Here is a 21,154-nt window from a genome sequence, read left to right as displayed (position 1 = left end):
CGCCATCAATCTCCAGCAACCATTTGCCAAAGAGTCAGGGATATATATTCATATTTTGGTTGGCAGATGGTTGCGAATTGGTCCTTCACGTAGAAATCAGTCCACAGGGTGTTAGAAACAACAGAGAAAATCAGGTAAGCTCTCATTTTATTAAAAGTAAACATTATATGTTGCTTTTCATACGACACATTTTTGAATTTGGGGGAAGTTTAGGGGATTATTGTGTTTTACATTGAGAAATGAAAGTCGAATTCCCCTCATAAACATCTGAAAACATCACTGAGGGAGAAAGTGGGCCGTGCAGCATGTGCACTTTGTGCATTTCAAATTACTAACACCAACTCTAAAATTATGTCTGGAGACAGTGCAGTAATTTTCAAAAACTTGTTGACAGCCACCGCTCCACTGAGCTGCTCACAAGTGCAACTCACAACATAGTAAATTTTAAACCAAAGAGACGATATTAGTGGTAGAAAGATATTATCATTAGTTGTATTTCTTTTAAATTGAGCTTAATTATTGGGTTTCACTGCAACTGTAATTGCTTTTAAAGCAGATCAGAAGTGAGTACAGACATAAAAAAATACTTTCAGTTTGTGGTCACACTTCATAAGGTTAGTGCAAGCTAAATCCTAGGAGTACTTTCCTCCTCTTCCTACTCCAGAAGTAAATTTGAGTGCCCCGGCAACAGCTTCTGCTTGGATGACAGGAATCCCATGGTCGATTTCATACTGCATGGCCTGGACAACAAAAAAAATGTACATGTATTTACATAAAGGCATTTTATTCCTTTATACTACAACCCTTCCGCCATTAACAACCGTGAACTCATTTTAAGCTATTATCCCATCAAAATGTGTAAATATGGATCTGCCTACCTGTGTGAAAGATGGAGCGTCATAGCAGCCGTACATGGCTGAAGCACGGTCGGCTCGCAGACACTGCTGAGGGAAGGAGCTGATGTGCTCTGCTAGCTCAAGCGCCGCCTGTAAAGCTGTGGTTGCAACATGAACTCAATCAACACAGTGAAAACATGTGCAGTGTCCATATGTTAGGAAACGTGTCCATTCCCAACACAGCGAATACACAAAGATCCCCAACGTACTGCATTTCAATGTGTTTTAATGCTGCCACTGGGCCTTCGCGTCACTTTGCCTCCTCACTCACATGAAAGCACTGGGACACATCCAGATCAGCCATTTGGAAAAGAAACTACACCTCATGATGGCACACTCTGATCTGCCTCTCTACATGATGAAGTGCTACTTCTTCGCTTTCCTCTGATGTTAAACTTGAGCTAAGTGATCATCCTTCGGAGAGGCAATTGTGGGAAGAAGTGTTTCCTAAAAGAATTAGCTAATCTTCTTCTAACATCTAAGGATGGAGGAGGGGGAATCATGAAGACCACATGGAGATGCTTTTTTTGGATTTAAGCATAGAAGAGACTTTATGCATTAATATAACACAGGAAATGCCACATTGAAATGTGTGTGTAGCTTAATCCTGAAACGGCCGTTTGAAGGGAAGGAGACAGCACTAATGAGGATTTATAGCTCCAGTGTGGCGTTGAAGCCACAGCGCCTGCTTAACCTAACCCAGCTCCATCCATGTAGCGCGTTAAAGACAGAACCATAAGTTTTTGGACAAGGTCACTTTTTGCTTCTGTACAACAACACAATCAGATTTAAATCAGTCAATCAAGAAGTAATTAAAGCTTTAATTACGGCTTTAATTCAAGTAAAAAAAAATCTAATATTGAGTATCTGTTATCACTTTTAAAGCAAGAACTTTTCCCAGAGTTCCCAGTGTTTCCTCTTCCCTGAGCCTGGTTCTGCTGGATGCTTCTTCCTGTTAAACGGGGGTTTTTCCTTCCCACTGTCACCAAGTGCTTGCACATAGGGGGTTATTTGGTTCTTGGTGTTTTCTCTGTATTATTATAAGGCCTTTACAATAAAGCACCTCAAGGTGCCTGATGTGACTAGTGTGATTTGTCGTTATACAAAATTGAATTTTTTATAAATTTATGATTAAATAATAAAAGTTAAAAAACAATCACTTCAAGTATTTTTAGCAACATTTTGGTGCTTGATAATTTTAAATACTCAGTGCTGGGATGCTGAGGTCTAATATCTTGTACTAACTCACAAAATGATGTTGCTAAAACACTCAATTTACATACCTTGGCCATCAGGAACAACTCTATTGGCCAGTCCATATGCGAGAGCCTCTTGTGCTCCAACTGGCCGTCCAGTCAGAATCAGGTCAAGTGCTCTTGATAAACCAATTAGACGTGGGAGGCGCACCGTGCCACCATCAATCAGTGGAACACCTAGAAAAGGATTTCAAATATAAAATATATATCTGAGCCTACTGTGCATGAAAGGCATTAGTTCTACTGCTGTGCTTCCTTTTACTTTGACAGTACATAACACCTTGTTATACTCATCTGATTACTCCTGAATAAGTCTGAAGAAAACTGATAAATCATTTATGTTTCATCAAAGAAACATTTCCTACTGTGACATTTTAAATGGTGCATTAAATACAGTTTCTTTCCATTTTTCCCTGACGTTAGACCAAATAAACAAAATCTAACCAATAAATTACACTGCTCAAAAAAATCCCGTTAAAAAAACCTTTTAATACGAGTAAAGCATCAATCATTTAAACTTCAGGGATATTGGTCAGTTAAGTGGCTTGTTAATCAGTTTGAACTGCTTTGGTGTGAATGAAATTAACAGGTGCACTAGAGGGGCAACAACGGGACCTCTAAAACAGGAAGGGTTTTACAGGTGGAGGCCACCAACATTTTCTCCCTCCTCATCTTTGGGACTGTTTTTATTCACTAGCTTTGCTTTTGGTTAGGCTACTGTCACTACTCATACCATGAGGTGATACCTGGATGCTAAAGAGGTTCCACAGGCAGTCCAACATGCCATTGCCAGAAGGTTTGTTCTGGTTTGTCCCTCAGCAGAGTCTCAAGAGCACGGAGGAGATCCCAGGAGATGGGCAGTTACTCTAGGAGAGCTGGACAGGGCCATAGAAGGTCCTAACCGATCAGCAGGGCCATCCCATCAGCATGTACTCCTTTAGAGGAGTTGGACTGGAGGAGCTGGACTAGCTGTGCAAACGCTGTAGGATCCAGAAATCCACCTCATGCCACCAGTAGTGACAATGACTCTAGCCAAATGCAAAACTAGTGAAAAAACAGTCAGAAAAGCTCAACAGGGCCCTTAACCTATCAGCATGACCACTACTGCTCCTTTGTGCTTTAAGGAACATGATGAGCATTGCCAGAGAGCTACAAGATGACAACACCCCACTGGTTTCAATATCTCTGACCAAACAATCAAAAACAAGCTTCGTGAGGGTGGCCTGAGGCCCCGACGTCCTCTAGTGCAGCGGTCCCCAACCTTTTTTTGCTGGGCCCCCCTTTGTTTTACAAGAAAAATGTTCGCGCGCACGCACACGCCCTCCAACCACACACACCCATATTTTGCTCCATTGCGGTTTATTTCACACCTCAAATATTTAGTAAGCAATTAAGCAAATACAAGTAACCTGCAATAAATTACAGGTAGTAATAAAATAAACTACTAACTCTTTTACGCTGCGTCCGCACCTACACGGGGATTTTTGAAAACGCAACTGTTTCATCCACACGTAAACGGCGTTTCGAATCACCGAAAACGGAGATTTTTTAAAACTTCTTTTTTGCGTTTACGTGTGGACGAGGAATACAGAGTTCGTCACGCAACAACAAAGGTATGTGCCTTTTTTCACGTCACGCTGTGCGCCACGTTATTGTTTACATGAGATGGATTGCAAAATGGCAGATAGAGACAAAATACTGTTACTGTTAATCTGACTGCAGGTTTTACAGCTTACATATAAACACTCAGTTTCTGTCCCTCCATTTAGAAAGGCAGAGGCGTCACGGTGTGATTATTTTACATGTAGTTGTTTTTTTCTTCTTCTGTGTAATAATATTCAACATTGCAATCAAATCAAAAAAGGCCTCTCTGTGCAAAATGGGTTTAAAAACATAAACAGCTGTGGGATCCTGTTTGTCCGTGATTTGAACCGGGGGACAAATCGTGGCAGGATCAGCCTGATGTTATTTGTATCCCGCTGTAGCTTTACTGTATAAAGAGCTAACATCTCCAAAATGTCAGGAGTAGTTAGTCATTACAACAAGGGTTTGTGAACTAAAAATCACAACTTTGTCCGTGATTTAAACAGCCCAGCGCTGCTCTCGACAAAGTGAAAACCAGTTCTGCAGGGGAGACCTACCTCGGCACTTGTGCAGGTGAAGCCAAAGGGCAGATTTGCTTCACCATATTTTCTAGTCTTTGGCTTAGAATGAAGTTGGTTTGGAAACATATTCAGCGATGCTTCATCTCCTGCTTTGCGTTTCTGTGGGCGCCCCGTGCTAGCAGTGTCCAAGCGTTTTCTCCACCCCTCCCCCCCTTTTTCATACCGTGCCCCCCCTGCCATGGCTCTGCGCCCCCACACTTTGGGAAGGTCTGCTCTAGTGGGACCTGTGCTCACTGCTCAGCACCATGGAGCACAATTAACATTTGCTATAGAATACCAGAGTCCACCAGTGGTGTCCTGTGCTTTTCACAGATGCGAGAAGGTTCACCCTAAACACACGTGACAGATGTGAAAGGGTCTTGAGAAGCCGTGGATAACACAAGCCAAATCCACTGAGGGACGCACAGACATCTACGGGGTAGGAAATGCCACCTGACTCCCTTCAGTATCGAGACGACATCTTTGGACCCATTCAGACTCTACGCTGGTGCAGTGGGTCCTGCTGCACGACAATGCCCAGCCTCATATGGCGAGATTATGCAGGCAGTTCCTGGAGGAGAAAGCAATTAATTCCACTGACTGGCCCCCACGCTCACCTGACCTAAATCCAAGACAACACCTCTTTATGTTTCTGCCCATCTGATGCCGTTCCTGCAATTACAATTTTTTCAAAATGGACTAGCCTGCTGCATCACTTTTCAACTTGATTTCATGGACGTCTTTGAGTTCAGCCCTCTGTAGCGTCATCATTTTCATCTGCCTAAAACAATGTGTCATCCTTTCATTCCTAACATATTACCCAGTCTATATTAGTGCAGATATCCAGCATGATTTTCTCCCACTGAGATCTGATAAGTTTTAAAATTATTCCTTTCATTCTTTTGCAATGAATAAAACAAATAAAAACAATACTTGAATGATAAGCAGTCTGGAGTAAAGCCTGAAGTTCCTGAAAAAAATGATCTTTAAATAAATATTAATTAACTGAACGAGATTAAAGTGAATGCAGGCTGCTGTGCTGTGTGCAACATGTTCATTAAAAGTCGCTCAAGTTGTGTGGAAACAGCTGATGAAACACTACTGACTTTCTTTACATCAGTGCAAGAAAACTCCTCTTTACTCTTAGTCTCAATGGACACATTTGCATTATTACTGCGTCCAGCGGAGAGAAATCGGGTGAAAATAAGAGGGAACGCTGCAAGGTACCGTAAACTTCTGGCATCAGTCCTAATTTCTAAAGAGCACCAGCTGCAACTGGCACACTTTCTACCATTCAGTTCTCCCAAGCTCCACACCACAATCCCAACTCCCTAATTCCTCCAAGTCACTGATTCTGTTTGACCGCCTCTTATTGAGAGCACATGTGTAGAACATGTTTTCATAACCCCAAATCATCGTGCGAGCTTTCAATTTTTTCTTCCTCCCCCTCTTTCATTCTGCAGAGAGTCATGGAAATAATGCGATTCTATTCATACACGGTGAGCTCCTCTGTCTCTCCGTGTCGTTCAAATAAATTACACTGGAATACACGGAATACCAGCGCCAATACATGTGCGACCAATCCAGGGGCCTGGTCCAGGTTGAGACAGTCGGCACATATGGTGCTCTCACAGGCTGAAGACTGTAATTAGACGAGTGAGGGAGGGGGTTTCTACACTGTCCGCAAAGATGAGATTTCACTCAGTTCTTTTCAGTGTTCCCTCATTCCATGAGTTTGTGTGAAATGCAGGTTCTGAGTAATGCAGGTTGTACTGTGGCCGCCTAAACCTAGTTTGTTTTGATCTAAAAGTCACAGTCCTTTACTGAGAAGGCGTGTTGATATCCATTTTGCCTACTTGGATACATTTCTTTTCAACTAAATGAGCTCCTTAACAGTCTTTGCATGGGTTAAATGACCCCGTTTGTTGGGAGTCACTGCTACAGTCCTCAGTGACGGAGAAATAACGAGAAGATTGTGCTGCTTGTTAACCCCAGTGTTATCAATCTGATTGCAGGAAAAGACAGAAACAGGAAGTCAGTAGAGTGACACAGACAAGCACGCTAGTCGAGAAGCACGCTGAGCTTAAATAAGGCCAGAAGAAGACAGAGCCCGACTCAAAGAAGAGCAGATAAAGACCAGGTTGACCCCCTAGTCTCTGTCTTTTGGTGCTGCTGTTGGCACCGCTGCTATCAGCTACCGGAAGGATCTCCCTTCTTATCCACAGCAGCCGTCTCCAGCACCTCCACCCTTGGCAGCCCCACTCCACCCCTCTTTCTCTGATAGTCCCGTCTCTGATGTGTCCTGTTTGACAGACCTGCGCTTTGTCCCACATGAATAGGAGCTCAGAAGCAGTTTTTAACTAAAAAGGTATGTTTGGCTTGAAAGAGGCAGGCTGTGGTGGAGATCCTCTTTAAAGGTGGTGGTGGGGGGGACGTTTGAGCAACGATCCTGATGCTGAAGATAAAAATACGATGTGGATTTGTCATCTTTGGTCCTTAGTAATGAGCCAGATGTTTGAAAAGCAGTCAGCTCCCTTTTTTGTTCAAAGCAGGGATAAGAATGAATCAGCAGTGCCTATTGTTTAATAACCAGACAGAAGAGTGAGTTCTCTTCCTGCTTATCTGACTGATATGTAAAAGTCTAGAGGACAGATGATATCTGCTCTTTTATCTTCTTGCTGCAGACTTTGAAATGTGTTGCCTTCCAGTCATCATAGTTTTGTATAAAAATGTCATAACATTACTTAGAAAAAGCAATTCTGAGTAATCATCGAATGTGTTCTAATGACACGAGGCAACATTTAGAGAGCGATAAAAATATTTTTCCGCTTGTAACTCGAGATGTTTCTGTATATTGACCATGAATTACTTAAAAGGACAGTTAACAGAAATGCACACCGACTTTAACGATCTGTGAACAACGGCTTTATATCTTTTCTCGTCTCATAAAAGATATAACTCTGGTTCAAAGCGTTAAAAGGACAAATATAAAGCACTGTTTAACAATCTTCAGCCACCCTTCGTTTCTTTGTATTTTGTTTCCAAGAGGCCAGACTTTGATGTCATTTTTTAAAGTGATCTTGAGCAATAGTTTTCCGGGATTTCTAAAGGCTGTTCGATGTTTTATATTAACAGTACTAAAGTGTTAAAGTCTGGATTTTGTACTTGATCATCAGAGAAATTTTTTTTTTCTTTTTTCGGTCAGTTAATAGTAGGGATGGGTATCGTTTAGGTTTTATCCGATACCGGTGCCAAATCGGTACTTTTGAAACGGTGCCGGTGCTTAAAGAATGGAGAACACAAACTTTGTCCAAAAACCTCTCATGTTCAGCTGTTTGTTTGTTTTTTGTAAAAAGATAACAATGTTAGCCTTTTCTGCAGCTATGGGGCATATATGGTATGACTCTTGGCTGGAAGCAGTGCTTAAACAATGGGGAAAAAAACACAAACTTTGTCCAAAAACCTCTCATGTTTAACTGTTTCCCACTTTTTCTTTGGTCATTTTAGCCTTTTTGTCCAGGGTGAAGGGAGTATCTGCCATCAAACAAGAAGACAGCCGCATGTAGCTATGATGATGTTTGCTAGTTCACCTTACATGCATTAATGTAATAACGTGGTTAGCCTACTCAACGTAAATTACACACGGACAACATTAAGCGACTCACGCAGAGAAGAACGGCTGCTGCTGCCATCATCATCCTCATCATTTCTGTTACACTGGCAGGGCTACGGGCCAGGACTCTATTCTTTGGGTTTTTGGGGGATGTTGCTCCGGTCCAATAACTGGCAACTCACCCAACGTGCACAGTGTGAGGTCTCGCAGCAAGCTATCAAATACGGCGCATTTCTCGGCTTTTAAAAAAAACGCTATGCGTCGCCAGGTGTTTCATCGGATTCTTGGTGTTACCTCCTTAGACAGTATCACAGTATCAGCTTAAAGCACTTGTTGCTGCTGAGTTTGCATATTTTGCTGTGAAGTACAGCCAGACTTTTGACCGCTTCGCCTTGGACATTTTTAATCTGTAGCTCTGCTCTAAAAGAACGTACGTACCTGGACCCGCCTACTATCCTGGGAAACGTAAAATGATTGGCTAGAAGTGTATCACAGCTCAGGAAAAAAAAGCACCGAAATAAAGCACCGAAATGTGCGCTGCTTTTCGGTCTGGTTACTACCGTTTATGTCAGAACCGGTGCCATCATGGCACCGGCCACCGGTACCTATCCCTAGTTAATAGTGACCTATAAATCAATCAAGCATAAGAAAACATCTCAGACTCAAAGGACCAATTTTAAAAGAAAAATGAAAAAATACAATTAAAATTGTATTTCAGGCACTTTGTTACAAACACTGTTGTAAAAACACATAACTTGTTACCATTTATTTATTTGAATCTACAGAAATACCAAAGACAACACAGATTGACAGCAATAATATTGTTTACGCACTATCAAGCTATTACATTGGAGGAGGTGTGGCTATCAAAAAGCCATTTTTAAGGAAAGGAAACAGGAGGAAAAAGGTTTTAGTCTTCAAATTACACAAGAACTGGACTGAAAATTAGTGGCAACAGGTCTCATGGAGCAATGAATCCAAATCTGAAATGTTTGGTTCACATTGTGGGTCAGTATGTACAGAGGTCATTTTTCAGCATGACAGTGATCCCAAACACGCTGCTAATGCAGTAAAACATACCTGGACAGTAAAACAGATCAGTCATGGACTGACATCCCCAGAGCAGGGACTTCAAGATTACTGAAGCAGTGTGGGATCATCTTGGCAGAGAACAGAACAAAAGCCAGCCAACATCCAAAGAAGAGCTTTGAATGTCCTTCAAGAAGCCTGGATAAAGATTCCTTAACACTACTTAAAGAAATGAGAAGAAAGCTCGACTACAAGAGTTCAGGCTGCGTTGAAGAATAAAGTTGGTCAAATAAACATCGACTTTCAAGCTGGTTTTTTCTTAAATACTATGAATCCATGTATCCTTCCACATTTCAATACATTTCTGCACCTATTTCCCCATTTTCCAAACAAACTATACCGAAATAAGAGGTGGCCCATCACTCTTAAAGCTCTAGGCATCAACTCATCATCGTTAGCATGAGTTAGGTACCAGGTCCCACGAAAAGGAAATAAGGCAACACACCCACCACTCTTTAGCTGCTAATAACCCCAAACAGTGTGAAACGTGACACACTGGGGCATTCTGGTTTGCTCCTGGTGCTGCTGGCATCCTCACCACATCAAAGCAAAACCCACTACAATGGCCTCCCATGAGGGTAATGCGATTAAGTTTGATGTGGATTAACGATTTCCGGAGAACTCCAGACTAAATGGACAAGACCTTCAATTGGAAGCTCGCTTTGAAATACTGACTGGGAATCGAGGAAAATAACTGAGTTGGGCAGGGTCAGAAATGAGCACCACACAGCTAACTTGATTTCATGTGTTTAGCCCACTGATTTAATACCAGGGCTGCGTATTGTTTAGTTTGCAGAGGGCTATTACACAAGACCACCAAGGCTGTAAATGGGGCCTCGAGCCATGAAAATGGCAGAAGGTGTAGCAGCTCAGAAAAAGGGCGAAATCACATGTAAGTGCTGTGCACGATAAGATCTAACAGGGAACAAGCTTCCCCTTAACCTTTAACTCTCTCCACCCATAAAGACGACGTTTGACGACCTCCACTGGCACCTCAGTTTATATCAATAAAGATGTTGTTGGCTGAATATTAGAATAGTTTCTAGGTTTTTCCACCCTCACTATCTTCAGTGATTACTCCTAAGAGGCTTTCAGGGGGTATAGAGTTAAACTATTAACTATTGTGATAATGCATTTTGTCAAGCCTCATTAAATCTAGAGCTTCACTTTAAAAAATAAATCTGTGTCCCTCAATTATTGGCTTCTTGTTTCTTAATTAGAATCCGCCTTACCCATGCAGGAACACACAGGCTTAAAATGGATTGGTTTATGTGTAGGACGGGTCCCAAGTTAGTTAGACACAAAGACTAAGACAAGTGAAGTATTTTTATTTTCCACTTCCTACTCCAACTCTTTCTTTTTTTCCCTTTGTTATGTTCCTCTGGTTTAAGGAACCAAAATAACATGAGGGAATTAGGTAAGTGGCATGGTTTCTCATTCAGGGCTGAAAATTCAAAGAGCAGCAGACACCAACACCAGATTCCTGTGACGCAACCATCTCCTCCTTCTCATTTCCTCCTTGGCGGGGCAGAGGTGCCCCAGACAGGAAGCCACAGGTTTTGGAAGCCAATCACATGCCAGAAAACTGTCAGATCCTTGCGGTAACCGCTGGCCCACATCAGAGCAGCGCAGCGAGCCTCTGAGGGTTTTTCATCTCCAAAACCACCAGGGATTCCCTCCGGCTGCTGCCATCTGTGCCTGGCCCAAAAAACGGTTACAGAATTCGACCATTAAAAGGAAATAATCACTAAGAAACGCAGGATCTTTAAATAAACAGTGCGCCCGGCAGAACAGCAGTACTTTTGATGTGAAAGGCTTGGGAAGTTTGGTTTTTAAATTGTTTAGCGTTAGCGTTAGAAGATTTTTAAACTTTAATGTTAAGCCTCTTTTTTTGTGTGTTAAAAATTGAACTCCTAAAAAGCGGCTTTTTGTCAAGCCCCATTGGATCTAATGTTCCTTCACCCACATGTTCATTTAAGAAAAAAAAACAGACAAAACACCACCTACGGGTTTAAGGAAGAGGAAATGTTGGTAGGGAGGCCTAAGCTATGCAGAAAGTGAGTATAAAACTGGTGAAGCCACAGTAAAACCGCTCTTCTGCTAAACGAACATCTGAATGAAAAACCACAGCGGTTTCGGCTAAGCTGAAGGAAACGACGCTAATGTGTTGACAAACAAAATATGTGGCAATCAAATATGAGGCTCAGAATTAATTACTGGGAGGAAATGTGTAACTTAATGTGTCGACACCGCAGTAATGCTCATTTCTGCCTCCCAAACATAGTTCTGAGATGAAGGAAGAGCGCAGATGTCGGCTTCGTCTCGTTGCTGATGAGACGTGCAGAGTGGAGGCCGATATTTCTAAAAAACATTTAAGAAAGCTTGTTTTCAGAGACAAACCGAACCCACTGTTGAAATGACAACTTTTGCATCATTTCTACTCTTTACAATGTTTTTTTTTTCTTTTTCAGAAATTAGAAAATGAAATTTGCTACTTGCTGCTGCTTTACTCTCTGGGGTCACCAAAGAGGGTCACTCCATTTTTTTTTTAATGCCAGATGCCCTTCCTGATGCAATCCCAAACTTATTTGTTCACCCTCCTGCAATTGAACCTGGGATATCTTGTGAATGCATAAACAAGTAAACTATGGATCCAATGGATGGTTGGATGGATGCTGTGTAGTATTGCACAGGTGCCAATCTGTCTCCCGTAAGGCCAGTCCAGCCGACTCCATTCAGCATGAGTATATAAGCTGGGTATGAGGAGCTCCCCATTTAGCGGGTCAGCTAGCATCTCCTGCTAGTGAAGGAGCGAATTTTTCATTGAGTGTTTTTCTGCCATTTTGCTTCTTCCAGCATTTAGGGCTCAAACCTGGATGGATGCAGCGGCCGTTGATATGTGGGTTAAACACATCACCAGGACACTTGTGCTGTTGATCCGCTCATCACTTAGCCCAGTGTAACACTAATAAATAGTTTGCATGACAACAAATCTTGACAAAATGTTAAGCACAAGCAGCTGCACAGACTCCAACACTGAGTAACGTGAGAAGACATTAAAGGCTGCAGAATAATGACAGTCTATGGTAGTGCAGGCTCGCCATGAGCCTTGCTTTGACGGTTGCCTTCTGTCTGCCACATTTACCACGCTGAAGGTCTGACTGTGCAACCAAAACACGAAGAGGACAGTGCTTTTGTTCTGCTGGCAGCTATTGGTGATATCTTTTTAGTTTACTAGGTAACGCTGCTATTAAACAAATTGGTCGGTGTCACCGGACACCACTTGTCCCTCCCATATCTACTAGCATGGAAGACTACATATATACATAGATCTTTTTATTTTTTTTATTTAATTATCATGTAAAGAAAAAAATTACTTTGTCACAACATGACTTATTTCAATGGGTATAAAAAATTTATTTAAACAAATTCAAGAGTCATTTGAAACAGAAATGAAAAAATAATGACAGTAAAATGGATCCAACACTAAAAAAATATGTATAAAAAACACACAACAAGTAGAGCTGAGTGTTCCCTACACAGGACATGGCACTACTCTGTCTGTGAGGATGAACTGCATAGTCGGTCAGCAGATGAGGGCACTGCTCCCCTGTTAAATTACAGGCTTGGATAATAAACCATGCATGTTTACACTCTAAATCTAGTACTCCCAGTAAATTATAGTACAACAGCTGTATTTATAAACACTATGGTTGGATTTTAAGCCGTCCGGCAGCACGGTCAGAGGAGTGACAGCTCTATGAGAGAAGCTGCGATGCTCCAACACGAGCCACTTTTACCGAGTGAAGCCAGCAATGGGATCAGGATTAAAGTGTTTACAGCAGATGCTCTAAAGTACTGCTTGGTCGTTTAAAAGTAGAATTGACTCAGCATGCAAACGTTGCCTGTAAGCTACTAGACGCCAAAAAGGGAAAATGTTGTTTATGAGGAAATTGTGTGACATAAATAATATGTAAGCCCTGTTTTGGCCCTGCAGTGGAAACCTGGCAGTTGGCTGCTTCCTCTTCTACTTATCAAGACTGCCCAGCAGACTCTGGCCGTGATGCCAAAAGGTCACGGTCACTGGTGTTATCGCGCTGCCTCCGTCCTCGCACACAAACAAGAGGAGGCTCGGTGATAACACAGGACAGAGTAACAGAGTTGAAAAATAGAAACAGTGTCAACTTCCTGGCATTAGGACACGAGTGATGTATGTTTGGATGCAAAGAAAAACACAAGGACACTTTCACGGGCAGATATAATTAGCTGAGCGCGCGCGCGCGCGCACACACACACACACACACACACACACACACACACACACACACACACACACACACACACACACACACACACACACACACACACGAGGTAGAACAAAAAACAGAAAAGAAGGGGAAAAAAGAGATGGCCTGCCAAAAAATAGGTCCCCCTGGTTCTTGTGTTACTACTGACAGGCTTGGATTGGTATTATTAACAGCAGCAGGATTAACTGAGAGAAAGCATGGCTGTTAATGTCATTACACCTACGACTTTGGTAAAGCGTTTAATAGATATAGCACTGCAACTATAAGTGGCAGGAAATTAAGAACGGCCAGCTGCAGCGCTTCTTTTGATCATTATATATTTTAGTATGAATACTAGTCATATTAAAGTAAAGACATCAGTGATATTTCTAATATTAGGCTTGTTGTGTACAAAAAGCACACAAACAGAAGTAGCACTACTAGCAGAGTAGCAATAAGAGCTCACTGGATAACCTGAAATGCTTTGGCTATTGTCTAATGACTCTGGTGACATCCATTGATCTATCCCTCCATCCATCCATCTTCTTCCCCTTACCCAGGGCTGTGTTAGAGAGGCAGCATCTTAAGAAGAGAAACCCAGCCCTCCCTCCCTAGCCACCTCTTCCACCTTATCTGGGGCTTAGTGAGGCATTCCCAGGCCATCCAAAAAATGTCATTCCTCCAGTATGTCCTGGGTCTACCCCAAGGGCCTCCTCCAAGTAGGACATGTCCATTTACCCAGGAGGCATCATGATCATCTCAGTCAGGAGGAGTAGCAGCTCTACTCCGAGTCCCCCTCAAATGACTGAACTCTTCCCCTTATCATTTCTGCCAATTGTATCCACGAACTCATGCTTTTGGTCACTACACAGAGCTCGTTATCATAGGTGAGGTTAGGGACATAGATCGAGTGGTAAATCGATAGCATTTGCATTTACACTTACTTCTATCTGTCAGTTTCCTGCTCCCCTCTTCCCTCACTTGTGAACAAGACCCCGAGATACTTTAACTCCTCCACTTGGGGCAGCAATTAGTCCCTGACCTGGAGTGGGCACTCCACATTTTCTGACTTCTAGGACACTGGCAAGTATTTTGGGGGTTCAGCGTAACCACCAAACATCCAGACCTCTGGATTTGTTCTTCAGACCATAGATAATAGCTTCGAGAATCCATTTTCAGCAAATTGACTATATACCTGCATGCAATCAAAGCCTGCTCGACTATAATTGTCAGAACCATTTGGACTAGAACCAGAAAGATTCTGGTACCAAAAATCTCCCCCCACTTCTATTATTAGGTGCAGTATCTGCCATGGTGGTATCTGAATGTCTGGATTGTGAGCAGGGCTCTGCTAAAAGGGTGAACATTTTAGTATCTAGTTTTTTTGTCAAAACAAAGCAGTAGTGGTGACAGTCGCCAGTTTGTTGACAGACCATACAGCACAGCACAGTAGTAACTGAAGCAGTAGAAGAGATAATAGCAGCGTGGGGTGTTAGACGTACCAAACCTGCGGCAGAACACTCCCATGACGGCGCTCTCCTCCACCACTCTCAGATCTGCCAGCAGAGCCAGCTCCAACCCTCCAGCCACAGCGAAACCACTCACTGCTGCTATCAGGGGCTTTGACAGCTGTAAACGGGACGGGCCCTGGAGGAAACAGCTGGATTAGTGACTGCAAACATACACGCACACTTACATCGTACGCAAAGCCAAATGACTACAATCAACACACACTCAACGAGGAACAAATATTCCCAGAACTAAATGTGTAAATTGTTGTCTGTGTATATTTATGTATGTATGTTTTCACTATCCACTTCATGCTTTTTGGGGTTTATCCACTGAAAACGTTCCAGATTTTATTTGCCAATTCATTTCTCAAACTGTCAAACAAAGGGCTGAAATATGATCCGAGTTCTGGCCGTAGCTGAACAAATGAAGCACTTTGTATTGTGCACGAGATATAAGGCTATAATTTTCTGCACAGGAGGTCCACTCAATCCCAAAGCCTTTGCATGCGATCCTAACAGACCTTACAGACCTGCACTTTTCCTGGCTTACAGTACATCATTTGTGTTATGATTCGTCCTTTCGTCGAGTGGCAAGACTGTACGAGAAGCCAGGGCTTTCTGCTTATGCATCTGTAGTTACCGAGGTATTTCCATGATTCAACATGAGCCCCTAAATCTATTTTTATATACATTCTATTCAAACCCTTTAACATCATAAGGAAATATACATCTACCGTAACCCTCACCACTCACCATTGGACCCTTTGTGACATCTTGCTCCAATTTCGAGGGGCCTGTGTGATTGGCCAGCTCTTTCAGATCATAACCAGCGCAGAAATTCCCTCCTGGAAGAGACCGCAAAATTACAAAGTATGGCAGCTGGAAAGTCAGAGAGGAAGGGAAAATGACGAGGATGAAAAAAACAACAAGTTGAGCTGGAGTCTGAGCGCTACAATTTGGACAGCACAGCTTGCTTTGGGCTGGCTGGCACACATATGCTTCTCTCCCCCCTAAAGAAGCAGAATCTGATGCATAGGCACAGATCGCGCGTGTGCTCGCACACATGCAAATGCACACACATCATATTCTCATCGACAGAAGAGTAACATATTGCAACCACAGCCCCTTCCTGTTGGATTCATGTGGTAATTACAACATTGCCCGAGAGGCCTACAAACACTGTGTCACAGTTTCGGGCAGGGACTCATAAAATCCTCCTCCCTCTGTAATGTAACAGTAATGAAAACGAATTTAATGAATGCATGCGGAAGCAACACCCATCGACTGGGAGCTTTTGATTGCAGCTGTGGGTCAGCACAAGGCAATTACAGAAACACAGTGTGTCACCCTGTTTATGGGAGCAGCATTGTGAAGGAGCACCCTTATCTCCTTTGTCCTTGTAAGAGGAAATGAGCAGAAGCGACAGACAGATCACAAGGAAACCTTCAGGTTTGTTACCGAAGAAAGGAATCAATGTTACGAGAATTGAAACAGTTTTGTTTCCACAGAAGTTACAAAAAGATGCAGTTTCACAGGGATAATAAGAAGCTTTTTTTTTTCTATTTACTTATTTATTTATTAAGAATTTAACTAAAACAAAACACACAAAAACTCATCATTGGTCAACCTGATCAAGGCAAATAAATAAAATCCCTGAGGATGTCACAGCCGATATCGTATTATACACTAACATCTCAGCCTGAGAGCACACGAGCATCTCTCCTTAACTTCAACTCTTCTCTTCAGGCCATCACAGCCAAACCTTTCAATGCTGACAAATAACACTGGGCTACAGAAATGCAGCAGCCACCTCACTTTAACAAAACAAACAACTATAAATGGCACAAAAATGAAAAAAACCAACCTAAAAAAAGCCACCAGCCTCTAAACACAAGAGCCTTACTCCATTATGTTGGCTCCATAATCTGGCACGCCAACTCTTCTTTAGTGACTCCGAGCCAAATATGTTAGAAATCACTATATAATTGTGCGCTTACATTTTTATGAAGCAATTTTTTCGGTTTCAACATGGCATTTTGACATATCGCAGCAGAAACAAAAATAAAACGATTATTGATGGCTGAATTTCACTGAGCTCGCTGAGCTTTATGTTGCACATCCTGGTCCGCTGACTGCTTCTCTAGAACGCACCCGAAAGACGCGCATATGAGAGTGCGAATCAGCCAATCTCTAACTGCAAAGTGTTTACTAAAAAAGCGAATGGTCTGGTGCACTAACCACACTTCACTCTGCCCGTGTTCAGGCAGCTCTCTCACCTAAAACACATGGAGAACATCCAGTAGTGTTAAAATGCCTGAATCAGACAGTTTCCTTACTGTATGCAACACGTGAGAAAGGACAGCTGCAGAAAATATTGTAAACGGCTTACTGACAGTCAGCTGATAAGAGCCGCTAATGTGCAAACACCTGTACTTCACCTGCTGTGGTGTTCCATGCAGCAGTTGAACTGAAACAGCTCTCTGTGATAAAGTAAAACTTCCCTCTCTTTAAGAATAAAATCTAACTTTTAATGTCCTCCCTCATAAATCTGAATGAACTACATGAGCAACTAGTTAATACCGTGACCAACCCATAATAACCAGCTTTGCCTCCTTCCTCTGTCTCACTCTCTGGAGCTACTGCAAAATTAAAAAACATTCAAAGTGTCTTTCCATCTGTTCAGGTCTTACAGTGACACAGCTGATTGCACCTGAACCACAAACTCCCACAGAAATCCGAATCTCAAACACTCCAAATATGTCCGAGCATATTCAAAACCCGCTGAAAGCAATTACTCTTAATTTCATACGTTTAAAAACACACATTCGGACGCTGAAGAATGAGAGCTGTGTCGGCGCTAATTTGAGCAAAATGGATTCCTTATGTTTGCAGAACCACTACGTTGAAACTAGAAACTCCCCGCTTGTCATTTCGCAGCACAGACGCACTGCTAATCATCACTGAAGGTCAGTCGTCAAGTTATCCTGGAGCAGGAACACGGGACAGCCCGCTGACAGGAAACTGTGGTTCGATGATTAAAATCAGATTACAGATGTAGAGGGAATCACGACAGAGCGACTTTTACCCACTGTGCTGCTAATTGCTCACCAGTTTAATAAAAGCTAATTACTCTGTTACACACACTGTTTTCATTTCACAGCGCCATCAGCAGCCATCATCTGGAGATGCTCCGGCTTTTGGAGTGTACGCTCAGAGGCCGGAGCAGACAGGTTGATCCAGACTGAAGACATTATTTCCACCAAAGGAAGGAGTGTGTGGGATATGATTATTTTTAGAAGCATTAGGAGCTGTGGCATAATTTTGGATCTGCGGCTGACATAGTGCAGGCTACCTTACAAGTGTGGGTGTGTGTGTGTTGTTACCGAGTGCACTCTTGCCTAGTCATCTCACTGTTTGGTTGAGATCTAAGCAGCCATAGTAGCAAAGCTGGGTCAAGCGGATGTGAGGGAAGGTGGGATGAATGCTGAGGATGGAAGTAAGGAAGAAATTAAGGGCTAAGGCGGGATGGAAAGAAGTTACGTCCATTTTTAGTGAGTATCCCATTATATCCTACAGCTGCATTAGACTGTGGCCGGAAATGGCCTCCCTCTCTGATTTGCAAGGTTGCTCCTGATGCATTCATTGGAGTGTGAATGTTAGATAGAAGGTACTGAGGAGAAGAAGGAAGTGCTTGTAGAGTGATTCATCACTCCAGAGAACACGTCTCCACTGCTCTAGAGTCCAGTGGCGGCGTGCTTTACGCCACTGTATTCGATGCTTTACATTGTGGCCACATGAAGTTTGGAGGTTTGTAGTGATTGACTGTGCAGAAACACCGCTGTGCACTATGACCCTCAGCATCCGCTGACATTGATCCAGTTTGCACTCTTAATGCTAAGCTAACAGACTGATGGCTCTACCTTTGCAGTTTTTCTCCATTGCTTTGATGTAGTTGTCACATCACTCACAATCACAGCGACTGAGGAGAATTACCTCTACAGACACTGAGTGTAGTGTCAGTCTCATTATCTTCTCAGCAAGTTAACAAAGATGGGCATTTCTTTCCAGGCAGTGTTTCTTTAATGGTGGCCTTTAAACCTGGGGGCACTATTTCTTTATTTTAAAAAATATCCCATATGAAAAAGATATATATAAATCTTATAAAGTTTGTATCTGTCTTGTGTGAAACTTGTATGAAAAGCATATAAGAGTGAAAACAGATATAAGATCCCTTGAAAAATGATATAATGAAACTTGTATGTTTTGGATACTTACTAAAACAATGTATGAAAGTAATGAGAAAGTGGCCACTTTCATGAGTAATCACATATAAGTTTTTACTATTTCTTTTCCATATGGGATGTTACAACTCATTCCTAGAATAATTACACTCTAAGGTACATTAAAGTAGAATTTTAAATATGTTCTTTTAAAAAACTAATTTTATATCCAGCATATTTCTGTTACAGCAAATGAATGAAGAATGAAACAGTCGTGCTCTCTGTGAGCAGGAAGCCAAGTTTCCATTTTTAACTAATACATGAGACAAGGTATAAATACTGTTAAAACACAGAGAATGAATTAATACTAAGACTTTTTTTTCCTCTCTATTTCCAGTTAAAAGTTTGTTGGTTACTCACTCAGACACTGGTGCCACAGCGTTTTTTCCCTTCAGCCAAAATTATTGCCCGGCTTGAAAATCAACTCATTTTAAGGCGAAATGCTCACAGAGATATTCCTTAATATTCACGATCGGCTGTAAGCCTGACATGCTTAAGTATTAATTACAGATAAATAAGAGGATGAGAATCTGGGCGACACTTAGGAGGATTACTACTAACAAAATCTCTTAACAAGACTCTGTAACGCTTCTGCAAATAGCTGCCTCAATTTAAGCCCCAACCTTCCCCACAGGACTATCTTACCTTTCCCATGCAGGATAGCCACGTTCAAGCCTGGGTCACTGTCAAAGGCCTTCAGCTCCTCCAGCAGACGCCTCGCTGTCTCCTGGTTCACCGCATTACGCACCTCGGGCCGGTTTATTGCCACAGTAACCACGGATCCCGTTCTCTCCGAGACCACAGTCTGACCTGCAGCTAATGACAGAGAACGAGAAAGATGCACAGGGAGAAACCAGTGCGGCCCACAACACTTAGAAAGAGGCTTACCCAGAGACGTTAAGCTTTAACTTCACAGTAGGCGGGATGGAGATGGGACGTAAATTGTCTTATGTGGACAGAGTTGATAAAATAATGACAGTGAACGAGGCTCTGAAAGATATCATCTGGGTTGAGGTGAGCACTTTGGGTCAGTGTGTGTGTGCCAGTGATTGTGGCCTTAACTTGCAGCAGGCAGTCAACCTGACATTGTTTAGGTTCATCCCGGGAAACCGAGCGTCAACCACACCCAGAGGAAACTACATCCAGGAGAGAAGCTACTGGATGTGTTCACCTCACAGGCTATTCTGAGGATGACAAAGCCCGGTGAAGTGAGGCACAAAGACAATTTGTCTCACACCGCATTTTACACTCATACACTACCAGAGTGATTTCAAGGGAAAAGAAGCGTTTTAAGCGGTGTTGTGTGCGCTCAACCCCGCTTGCAGAGGTCATACAGAAAGCTGTTTTGCCATAGACTTATGTCTTTTAGCAATCACAGCTATCTGAAATAACTTCATAAAGTCTGGAGGCCGATTACTCAAGAAGAGCAATTTAAAATGACAAGAAAGTCTGGCTTCTTGGAAGGAAAATAAAAATAAAAAAAAAAAAGCTCAAATTTATTATTATTATTACTTTTTCCTCTTAGGAACTAAAAAAATAAATAACATCTGCTGTGAACAAGGATTATAAAATAAATACTGAAAAATACCCCAAGATTAAATCACAGCTGTTCATTAGCTTGTTTCACCTTACTAGCAGCCTCTACTGCCCCCTAGCGTCCATATCATGTGATTGCACTTTCCTCTCACCTCTTCCCGTGTCTTCGCCTCCATGCTGAGCGCTGTAGGATTTTACTGGAACTAAAATTGTCTTTATAGAGTCTTTTCCAAATGTTTTACTCTGACAATTAAACCTTAAAAGTGGTGTCAGTGTCCGCAAATGTTTTAGCGCCATTGCTAACACTCGCATGAAAAAACCTAGAAGGTCTAAATAAAAACTTAAAAAAAAAAAAAACCCGACAAAGTTCAGTGAAAAATATCTCAAAGCAAAAATATAACCTCAGCTGTACTTGACGAAGCTGGCTTCGATTGAACTGTGCTATCAAGGAGCAACTCTTTTACCTTCCCGACTGAAACAAAAACAAATGCAAAAGGTTCTGGGACGCACACAAGCTTGGTGCATTGCAGTGGTAAAAACCGG

At 42.3% G+C, this 21,154-nt stretch overlaps 1 protein-coding gene across 1 annotated transcript; it reads right to left on the bottom strand.

Moving 5' to 3' along the window:
• Positions 1 to 130: 130 nt before the first annotated feature.
• On the bottom strand, positions 131 to 21,152 carry zgc:101569 (enoyl-CoA hydratase EchA19). The gene is made up of 7 exons (XM_004546469.4): positions 20,764 to 21,152; positions 19,721 to 19,891; positions 15,549 to 15,640; positions 14,787 to 14,931; positions 2,180 to 2,329; positions 879 to 994; positions 131 to 740 (listed from the first exon to the last, which is right to left on the bottom strand). The coding sequence occupies exons 1-7, from the start codon at positions 20,921 to 20,923 to the stop codon at positions 633 to 635; spliced, it is 942 nt and encodes a 313-aa protein (XP_004546526.1). The 5' UTR covers positions 20,924 to 21,152; the 3' UTR covers positions 131 to 632.
• Positions 21,153 to 21,154: the final 2 nt, after the last annotated feature.

This window comes from Maylandia zebra, linkage group LG9, assembly GCF_041146795.1.
Source record: "Maylandia zebra isolate NMK-2024a linkage group LG9, Mzebra_GT3a, whole genome shotgun sequence".
Classification (NCBI taxonomy): Eukaryota; Metazoa; Chordata; class Actinopteri; order Cichliformes; family Cichlidae; genus Maylandia; species Maylandia zebra.
The sequence above is the reverse complement of the archived record's forward strand: the minus strand, read 5'-3'. Positions and strand labels throughout refer to the sequence as shown.

Coding starts and splice junctions, on each gene's coding strand:
- zgc:101569 (XM_004546469.4), bottom strand. CDS start 20,923: ATGCGAGTGTTAGCAATGGCGCTAAAACATTTGCGGACACTGACACCA. Junction 15,641..19,720: donor GGCTATCCTGCATGGGAAAG/GTAAGATAGTCC, acceptor GGTCTCTTCCAG/GAGGGAATTTCTGCGCTGGT. Junction 995..2,179: donor AGTTGTTCCTGATGGCCAAG/GTATGTAAATTG, acceptor TTGCAACCACAG/CTTTACAGGCGGCGCTTGAG.